General features: G+C 41.8%; 2 protein-coding genes across 4 annotated transcripts in view; both read left to right on the forward strand.

Moving 5' to 3' along the window:
- The window catches only part of LOC137818315 (uncharacterized), a 63252-nt gene that overhangs the window by 11852 nt on the left and 40395 nt on the right, over positions 1–11005 (forward strand). The window lies entirely within an intron of this gene.
- LOC137817971 (disease resistance protein At4g27190) lies at positions 8670–10895 on the forward strand. Its single transcript, XM_068621195.1, has one exon. It carries the CDS (start codon positions 8670–8672, stop codon positions 10893–10895), a length of 2226 nt encoding a protein of 741 aa, XP_068477296.1.

Raw genomic sequence — 11005 nt, forward strand, 5'->3', positions numbered from 1 at the left:
GCTGTCGTGCAACTCCAAGGGGTAAAGACTTGAATTCGAACGAACGTGAGCGTACAACGACTCAACCAAAGCAACCGGTGAAAACTGCACCAATTCTTCTTTGGTAAAATGGCGAGGGAATTGGGTTAGAAACTGCAACTGCAACTGGAAAACTGGGTGATGGGACTGATGTTTTATATCGGCCCCACGGTGGGCACCAAATGTTCCCGCCGGTTGACCAGGACATCTTCGTGCGTGGCTTGTCCTCGCGAGTTAGGGCGTCTTCATTCTGCACCGTCTGTGATACCTGAAAAGAAGTGGACAAAGGGGCGCCCTAGCGGCCGTTTGCGCTCCGACGATCAAGTCAACTAGCGAGAAACATCAAGGGGACACACCTCCATATCGGAGCACCGTGAACGAATGCTCTGAAGGTGGTCGAAAAATATACTGAGTGGCTAAAACTGTGTTGCCCTAATTCTCTGTGTGTCCAGTGGGTGCACAACGAAATAACTAGGGTTTACGTATGTGTAGAACTGTGAGAATTAGGTCAAAGCCCGGATCCTTTTCAAATGTCCCCAGGCCCCTTTTCATACACCTCCTGCATTTAAAGCGCGTTAAAGCGCATTGAAAGCATATAAAAATGTGTCTTGAAACATTTGATACGTAAACTAAATTAACGCGTACCTTAGTAAACTTTCACTATAACATTGATGAGCACGTGCTTATTGTCATGTGTTCTTCTGACTTGATCGTTATTCTACGTAAAGGGCCTCACAGCGCTGTAACCCAACTTAGGGTTATTCCATTGTGTGAGTCCTCTTTCCTCGAAGTGCATCTGGCGTGTGTGGTGACTTCCTGGGTGCCAACTCATGCGCCCCAACCTCTAGTCACTCGCCTAGAGAGTGTATCTACCTTCCTCTCACACCATGCACATGGTTCACCCCCGGGCATGACCCTCTCATGGGTCGTATCTATCCCGGGGGTCTCCCTAAGGTGGCGTGGGTACTTCACGAGTCAGGTTACTCCCTACTGGTACTAGAACTATGTTGTTGAAGCCACCTTTCTCTTCTCCTTGTTACTGTTATGGGCTGTCGGACCTGAGACCTCCGAGCGGTGTCGCCCCCTCCAAGGTCTTTCCTACCCATAGGTATCTGGGGGTAACACTGTCGACGTCTCACCTTGGCTATGTCTTGTCTTGGCGACGCCTTTGCCTGACGACGCCTTCTCTTGGCGATGCCTTAATGATGCGACACCTCCCCCTGACGACGTCTTATCTTGGCGACGCCTTAACCTGGCGACGCCTCAACCTGGCGACGCCTCAACCTGGCGACGCCTCAACCTGGCGACGCCTGAAGGAGTCAACCTGTTGACTTTCTTCCTTGACTCCCCTTGAGGGGTCCCACCATATGTTGACTTTGACTTTGACTTTGGTCGACACCCGGGAACGGGACGGTACAATTATTGATATTTTAAAATTAATATATAATTAAAATAATATTAAATTTAATTAATATAATAACTAATTATTTTTAATATTTAAAATTAATTTTTATTTAATAATGCTGCAGTGACATATACTCATTTGAGTCCCTTCCTTCCCTCTCTTTCCTCGTACAACCAAAAGTGTCCCTCCATTTGGGTGAAACCTTCTCCACTCCTCGAGATCCTATCTCCACTCGAGCCACCATTGCACGCACCATTGCCATGAAGGGCAAGCTCCTCCACCGGAAACTGCACAGATTTTTCTTCACCCACCCTCACACCATCTTCTCTTTCTTCGCCATAGTTAGAGCATTCTGACTCGTAAAACTGCTCTCCAGTCTTCTCCTCTGAGCCGACATCCGAGTCCGCCTCTTGTGTCTCCCCCCACATGGGATGAAAGCATATGGAGATGTTGGCCGAGAGAGACGACTCCTCCTCTACTACATTGAAGCACCTCTTTTCCAAACGTTGCTTCATTAACTTCTATTAGTGTCCCAACTTGAGCAGTTATTTCTTCAAAGCACTGTCTGTTCCAGTAAGCTAGGGAATTCCTCTACATCTTACCCATACATACTTATCCGTTACAGCAAAGCTATTAACCCATGGAACAACTTATTCAAAAATTCTTCTAGCCATGCCTTTTTCTCTTTGATAGTCTTCTCTACCACCCCTTCCGCTTCCCCAGACATCAACACAAAACTATCTCCTAGATATCTCACTCTAATGAAGTTGAAACCTTTCATGATGATCTCTCCTTTATGGCCTCCACCTTCCCCGCCTCTAACATTCTACCTACAAAGCATTTTTGTAGCCATTTTGTACTATCCTCCTTAACCCTGATAAGAACCATACACTCTTCTTGATAGCATTGTCTTCATTTCTTTTGAATTTTTGTGGTGGAGCAAAAGCTTGATGTAGGAAGCGGACAAGGATGATTCTAATAAAGTTATGGTTTCTTTGAAGGTGCATGATTGGTTGGGCCATATCACTTGGAGAAGGTGAAGAAGAAGATTAAGGTCTCAATCCTAGAGAGACAAGACAAGAGAGTGAGAAAGCATGCAATCTTGGCAATAATTTAGTCATTCATTAATCTTGGAAATTCATGAGCCAAGCACCCTTTTAAATAGGAATGAGGTACAACCATTGTACAAGGAAATTAGTGGGAAATTCAAATGCAATGGGTTTGTATATTAGCCCCTAAAATGAGCTCACAAGTCAAGCACGACAAGGTGTGTTTCATGTGATTCATTTAGACCTAAATGACTGGCCTAGGTTAACTAGGGGTTTTTTTATAAACCCTAATTTAAACTAGGTTGATTTTTAGATGCTTAAATTCAACCCTAATTACAATTAAGAAAAGTTATAAGTAAATTTTTTATTCTACTTTTGACAAGAAAATAAATTCTACTTTAAATATTTTACACTAGGTTTATGACATTCTTGAACATGTATATGAGGGTTTCTCTACTATCAGTAGCATAGTCTCAGTCTTCTTGGATCTTTCTTGCCATGGACCTAGTATTTCCCTTCTTTCATTCCCTTCACCACTTGTGCAAACGTCTGGCATCTGACGATGATCTTGTTTCCTCCATTCCTTCCTGTGTTGCATTGATCTTTGGCTTCAATTCCACTCATTCTTTGATTCCTCAAACCTCCTATATTTTGATCTATGTACTCGCAACTTCCACGTCGCAGCATCAACAACCTCTTGAAATCTCACAAAACCAAACCTTTATTTTCTAACATTAAATCTTCTTTTTTTTTTTTTTTTTTTTTTTTTTTTGATCAGCAATGAATGAATTAAATTAAGAGGGATACTTTAGGGGTATCCCAACCCGTTTACAAACCACACACTGATTATACTGCTGAGCAGCCATAGAGAGGCTATGCCTGCAGCGATAGATACAAGAAAACCCTGCAAAAAAGAATCATAGCAGCAGAATTGAGCTTACACACCCACTAAACCCATCCTCCAAACAAACATGAGAAGGGTGCTCTTAGCTTATGATCTAACCTTTAAAAAGGTCCTAGGATACCTCATTAGCAGTAAAAAAAACAGCAAGTACCCCGACATTTTAAATTCTCAACTACAGCAGAAACAGCCAACACCAAAGTGTTTATATAGATTCACCACTGCAGCAGGCTCCAACAACTGATGATTTCTTTTGCACTCCAACCCACCTCACCCATATCTACTCCTGCATGTTCTTCCAAGGCCACCCCTTCCATCTATAATAATGCAAAGCCATCGTCCAACACCACCACCTATATACACCTACTGTTGTCCTTCCATGCTCCACCCTTCCATATCTTCCTCTGTTATAGCCTTTTCCAACTTACCCATGCCAAGTAAAACCAACAGACCGTGTCTGTATGAACACGCTGTGCATCCTCCAAGCTCCAGCAAGCCTGTCCTGCACCACTAAGCCAGTTCCAGTATTCTCACACCTATACCAGTAATGTTTACGCCAGCTCACATGTGAGTGAGAAAAGATAGAGTGAGGGTAGTGCACTTCTCAAAGCAGTGCATACTCTCAAAGCCTATTACAGCACCGGAACTAACTCGACTTCTCCCAAGATCCCTATTTCCAGTCAAAACCTTCTTCTCCAGCAATCAAAAACGGCCCATCTATTCCCCTGTATCTGCATCAAAGACTTGCCTGGAAAAATTACTTAAAGCTCGTAATGCATATAAGTGGATTAAGAACCCAATCAACGAACGAATAGTTAAAGGAAGGCGTTTTATGCTTCAGCCATAGCCAAGACTTGAGTTGAGCCTTTTGGAAGACTTCCTCCACGTCTACTACCCCATGCTGGAAAACAACCATATTTCTTTGATCCCATATGCTCCTAACAACATTTACCCAAACACCTTTCCATAGCAGATTTTGTTTGCTACTAACTTGGGATAAGAAAAAGCTTTGAAAATGCACCTTTAAATCATTATGCTGGACAGATAAAATACCTATCCAATTAAAGCATAAAGACCATACCCGTTGAGCGTGTTTGCATTCCAAGAAGATGTGTTGACATGACTCCTCCTCCAACTGGCATAAAGGACACGACGTAGAGGTCATCAACACCCCTTTCCTGCTCAAGCCCACTCTTGTAGGTATTCTTCCCACAAGTACCCTCCAAGCTGTCGTGACTACGCTTGGAAATGCCTTTACCTTCCACAAGAGTTTAAACACTTCGGATTGAGGGTCTCTAATTTGCTTAGTTAGGCATTCGTATGCAGATTTCACAGAGAATAACCGTGATTTCTCCTTCCCCCACGTGTGATTGTCCTTGATGTTCTTCTTCAAAATGACCCTGGATAAGATCATGCTAAGATCTGCTTCCATTGGCTTCTCCCACTCAAATCGAGCACGCCTCCACTTCAAACTCCACCGCCACTCCGAGTTTATCCATTCACCAACCTCACCCACTACTTGACCCTGATTTAGGGACAAGGAAAAAAGTCGTGGGAACATGGATTTCAAATCGGCACTTCCAACCCATACCTCCTCCCAGAATTTAATTTTATTACCACATCCTATTTCCCATCCTAGCTCTTCTTGAAACCAGCCTTTACCTCCTCCCTCCTTGCATATCTTTAACAGGTCTCTCCACCACCAAGACTGAACTTTGGTAGGTGTTTGGTTATCTTCTAACTCCAAGTTGTACTTTGAATCTAGCAGCTCCTTCCACCTTCCATTCACATCAGACAGACTGCGCCATCTCCATTTGGCTAAAAGAGCATAATTGAGCATACGTATATCCCGACAACCCAAACCTCCCTCCGCTTTAGATTTGCATACGTCTTTCCAGCTAACCCAGAAGATTGGCTTATTGGCTTTCCCCCATCCCCACAGAAATCTCCTTTGTATGCTCATAATCCTCTTACAAACCGCCAGCGGTGCTTTGAAAAGGGATAAGTAATACAAAGGTACACCTGTTAAAACAGATTTAATAAGACAAATTCTTCCTGCCATTGAAAGGAATCTTCCTTTCCATACACTAAGTCTTCCTTTTAACTTATTAATGACCGGTTCCCAGAACTGCTTCGTCCTTGGGTTTCCTCCCACTTCCAGGCCAAGATATTTGAAGGGAATCCCCATCTGCGAGCAATTAAGAGTCTTAGTGTAGCATGATACTGCACTACTTTGCACGTTTATACCTGCTAGCCTGGACTTATGGAAGTTAATCTTTAAGCCTGAGGCTAGCTCAAAACCCCTCAAAATGGCTTTCAAAGTTAACACGTTGCTGTAGGAGTCTTCACACAGAAATAAGGTGTCATCCGCAAATTGGAGAATGCATATCTCTAACTCCTTGCTTCCAATCTTGAGACCCGATAGCATATTGACCTTCAAAGCCTGTCTGACAATTCCAGCAAGACCTTCTGCTGCCACCAAGAACAGGAAGGGGGCTAAAGGATCACCCTGTCTCAACCCTCTTGATGGCTTGAACTCCTTCGTAGGGCTCCCATTGACCAGCACAGAAATTGAAGCGGACTCCATACAACCTCGAATCCAAGTGATCCATAAGTTATGAAACCCCATCCTGTGCAGCATATCATATAGGAATTCCCATCTAACCGAGTCATATGCCTTCTCGAAGTCCACCTTTAAGCAGAGCCCACTTCTCCCCTTTTTTCTAAGATCCTCCACCACTTCATTAGCCATAAGCACGCTGTCTAGAATCCCTCTATTCTTTAGGAAGGCTGATTGGCTTTCATCTACGATTGCAGGCAGCACCTTCTTCAACCTGCTAGCCAAGACCTTAGATATGATTTTGTATAGGGCTCCTACTAGTGAGATGGGTCTATACTGTTCAAGCTTAGATGGGTCCCTGACCTTGGGGATTAGACATATGAACGAAGCGTTACAACCCTTCGGAATGGTTCCAGTCCTGTGAAACAAAGCCATTGCTGCAAAAATGTCATGTTTTATAAGATCCCAGCTTTTCCTGATAAAACTGAAGTTAAAGCCATCTGGACCGGGACTCTTCGAACCTTCACACTGCCACACTGCGTCCCTTATCTCTTCCTCCGTGAACGCTGCTACAAGTCTCTCGTTATCCATTGGGTTAAGAGATTTAAACTCGACTTCATCCAACCTTACACCAAGATCTTTCGTGGCACTAAATCTAGCTTCAAACAACTTTTTTGCCTCCATGCGAACGGTACTAGGTTCCTCACACCATTGGTCCCCAACCTGAACGCCCTTCACTTCATTCCTGAGCCTTCTCCACCTCAAAGATGAGTGAAAAAACCTAGTACAGGAGTCCCCATTTTTAAACCAGCTTGCTCTAGCCTTTTGACAAAAAAGGCTTTCAATTTTCTTTTCAGTCTCAACCAGACGGCTTGTCAATTCCATTTTTTCCAGCCTCTCACCTTCCCCTAAGCCCCCACTGCAGTCTTGGCAATCTAAAGCCTCCAGATCCTGAAGGATCCTCCTCTTAGTAGTATCAAGGTTACCAAACACATCTCTGTTCCATACTTTCAGATCTGTTTTGAGCATTTTCAGTTTTTCTTTAAAAACCGTTATACCATTCCCCTGTAGCAAGTATGATTGCCATTTATCCTTCACCATCCTGTTAAAGCCCCTTTCCAATAGCCAAGCGTCAATGAATTTGAAGGGCTTAGGTCCCCAGTCCTTCTCTACCGACTTAACCACCAGTGCACAATGGTCGGATACCTCCCTCCGTAAAACATACTGTTTACTCGTGGGCCATAGTTTAAGCCACTCTTCAGAAACCAGCACTCTATCGATTCTGCTCTTAGCCGTTCCATCCGGTTTGAACCACGTAAAACTCTTGCCTACCCGAGGTAAGTCTAGCAGAAAATTGGCATCAATGAAACTATTAAAGCCCATTATCTCACTTGACTGTGTACCCCATCCTCTAATGCCTGACCTTTCGTTTCTACTTCTCACAGCATTGAAGTCTCCACACAAGCACCATGCTAGAACTTGAGAGGCCAGCTTAGCAGAAGAAAGGTCCTCCCATAATTTCTTCTTACCACTTAATGCACAAGGAGAGTACACATTAACCACCACACACCTAGAAGAGGATTTAATATGTTGACCGCACACTATAATAAAACCTTTGCCTACCAGATGATATTCACAGCTAAAGGCTTCTTTATGCCATAGCGACAGTAAACTTCCATTCCCATCATCTCCTTTATTATGTATCCATCCAACATTGTTATCTCCCCAAAGAGAGAAGCATCTACCGTCCGAAATCTCCTTAGTTTTTGTTTCCTGCACACACACAAATTCTGCTCCCTCGCTTCCAATGATATGCCTCAAATACCTGGCTTTGGTACCTCCCCCCAGACCTCTTATATTTAAATTGACAATTATCATTTAAACACATCCTTCTTACCCTCCGCTAGACTCTCCATGAACTGCAGATCTCTTGCTTCCAAAGAAGAGTATTCATTGAGAACCTGTTGTTCGTCCCCTTGGCATGTGATCCCCACTCTTCTACTTATCTCCCACAGTTTGGCCGAGGCCACAGGCGAAACAGAATCACCCAAACGAGTGTTGCAATTATCAATATCACCGTCAGAAAGAGAGACTGAGGTCAAACCGTGTCGGGAAAGAGAAGAAGAAAGGTCAAACCCTAAACATTAAATCTTCTTGAAATGAAAACATATTTGATTCTTCTCCCTCTCAGAAAAATCTTCCACATATCTCTTTCATTATGGTCGCTTGGAAAATTGGAGAAAAAAAGCAGAACTCCATTACAAAACTTTTTTGTTTCATTTATGTTAATGTTGCTTTTCAAGTTTGATTGTTTAATTCTTTAACTGAAAGTTCGTTCCCCATTTTAATTCAAATAAACAATTTGGATTTTTTTATATTCGGTCCATTTGCAGAGGTAAAATTTATGCACCTCAATTACACAGATGGTTAAACTTATATTGTAACATAAACATATACAAAAGAATTGCAGAATTTATTAAGAGAAATACATAAGATATCGATCTTTGTGGAGATAAGAATTTTAGAAAACTACTCTTTGTTATATCATTCTTCTTTTTCTTACACGAAATTAGTTTTTGCATTACAAAACATGAAATTTCAGGCTCAAAGAACAGCAAAGTTCATCATCCCTAATCTATTATTATCGATTCATTAGTTCAACTATATTATCTCTTAATTAATATTACTCTGTGATTTACACGTATGCATGCAGAAAAGATGTAATTGAGAGGCAACATGGCTTCTCTGGTCACGTGTTATGAATTCCTGACATCGTCACCTCGTGCAAAGGCGTGGCTAAAGAAGCATTTGATTCAACTGTACAAGTACGAGGCAAGAGTTCGTGAAGTAGAAGGTGTTGTGACGAAGCTCCAGAAAAAGAGAGATACTATTCAGCATACTGTTGACGAGGAAGAACGTCGACATGGAAGAAAAATTCACGTTGAAGTTAAAGAATGGATAGAGAGTGTGGATAAACTCATTCTCGCATATAAGGATTTCGACGAGGACAAAAATTGCCATAAATGTGCAGTGTTTGACTTTTTCGAAAGTGGTTATCTTCCGAAGCCGGGAATAAGGTATCATCGAAGTAGAAAAGCAGATGATATCACAAAGCAGGCAAATGGGTTGCTGCAAAATGCAAAGTTTGACATTTTGTCTTATTGGTCTGGGCCACCTTCCATGGCTGCATTTTTTTCAAACCTTGGTTACGAAAACTATACATCAAGAAATGACACTGTGAAAAAGATTACTGATGAATTCCAAAAGCCAGGTGTTAGAATGATCGGTCTTCATGGCTTGAGTGGCGTTGGCAAGACCTCTTTAGTGAAAGAAGTTGTGAAGAAAGCCTTGAAAGATAAGATGTTCGAAGTGGTGACCATGGCAAGTGTGACAAAAAACCCTGACGTAAGAAAAATCCAAGGACAAATTGTTGACATGTTGGGGGTTGTATTGGAGGAGGAAAGTGACATTGCAAGAGCTGCTAGGATTCACGAGATATTGAATAATGAGAATAAGAGTACGCTTATAATACTAGATGATCTCTGGGAAGAAGTGAACTTTAACCTGCTGGGGATTCCATGTGAATTAAAGAAAGATGATAGCGTAACAAATGTCAAAGGAAAATCCCTTTATGTTGATAGCTCCAAGAATGTCACTGATGGAAAATCCCCCGGTGCTCTTGATAGGGTGAAGAGTGTCAAAATAAGAGATATCCTTGGCGGTGGTTTGAAGAATGCCAATGAAGGAAAATCCCCCGTTGATGCTTCTGATCGGGTTAAAACAGAAAAAACTGTTCCTCAGTACAAAGGGTGCAAGATTTTGATTATTTCTGAAATCAAACAAGTGTTATCAAGTCAAATGGAAGGGAAAGAAGAGTATATTTTCCCCGTGGAAGTCTTAAAGGAGAAGGAAGGAGAGATGTTGTTCAAGAAAAAGGCTGGAATAGATGGCAAGAATTCTGAATTTGACAAATTAGCAGCTCAAATTGCCAAGAAGTGTAAAGGGTTGCCAATGACAATAGTTACCACTGCAAGGACACTGAAAAATAAGAGCCTTTCTGTATGGGAGGAAACTAACCGAAACCTCGAATCTCAAAACTTAACTGGAGCACCTGAATTTTCTACAATGTTGAGTTATAAGCTTTTGGATGAGGAACTCAAGCACACTTTCTTGCTTTGTGCTCGCATGGGTCATGATGCATTGATTATGGACTTGGTCAAATATTGTATTGGTTTTGGTTTTCTTCGAGGAATCAACACAGCAAGGCAAACCAGAGACAAAGTACATACGTTGGTTGGAAAGCTAAAAGAGTCGGGTCTGTTGTCTGACAGTTATTCAAGTGATCATTTTACCATGCCGGATACTGTTCGTACTGCAGCTTTGTCAATAGCATATAAGGAAAATCATTTATTTACACTGACAAAGGGAAAAGTAGATGATTGGCCTGATAACCTTGAAAGCTATGCTGCTATTTCCTTACATCATTGTGACTTCATTGAAGAGTTTCCCGAGAGAATAAACTATCCAAGACTTAGAGTCCTAGAAATTGTCAATAATAATCCACGTCCGAAAATACCTAACAACTTCTTCGAAGGAGTGAAAGAACTCAGAGTGTTGATATTGACTGGTATTCATCTCCACCTCATTGATTCTTCAATTTCATGCTTGAATAAACTTAGAATGCTCTGTTTGGAACAATGCTGCATGCCAGATGAGGAATTATCCATCATCGGAGAGCTGAAAAGGTTAAGAATTCTTAGTTTTTCAGGATCTGATATTAAAAGTTTGCCAGATGAATTGAATGAGTTAAAAATGCTACAAATTTTTGACATAAGTAATTGCTCTAAACTTAAAAAAATTCCATATGGTGTCATATCAAGCTTGGTAAGTCTGGAGGAGTTGTATATGAGAAATACCTTGATTCAATGGGAGGATGAAGAACAACACGTCAAAGTAAAGTAGCTCTTCTTTCTGATTTGAAACATTTGAATCAATTGACAACTCTAGACATACAAATCCCAAATGTTTCCTACTTGCCAAGGAATTTGTTTTTTGACAAGTTATATAGTTAC

The sequence above is a fragment of the Phaseolus vulgaris genome, chromosome 10 (assembly GCF_051622355.1).
Source record: "Phaseolus vulgaris cultivar YP4 chromosome 10, ASM5162235v1, whole genome shotgun sequence".
NCBI classification, from domain to species: Eukaryota; Viridiplantae; Streptophyta; class Magnoliopsida; order Fabales; family Fabaceae; genus Phaseolus; species Phaseolus vulgaris.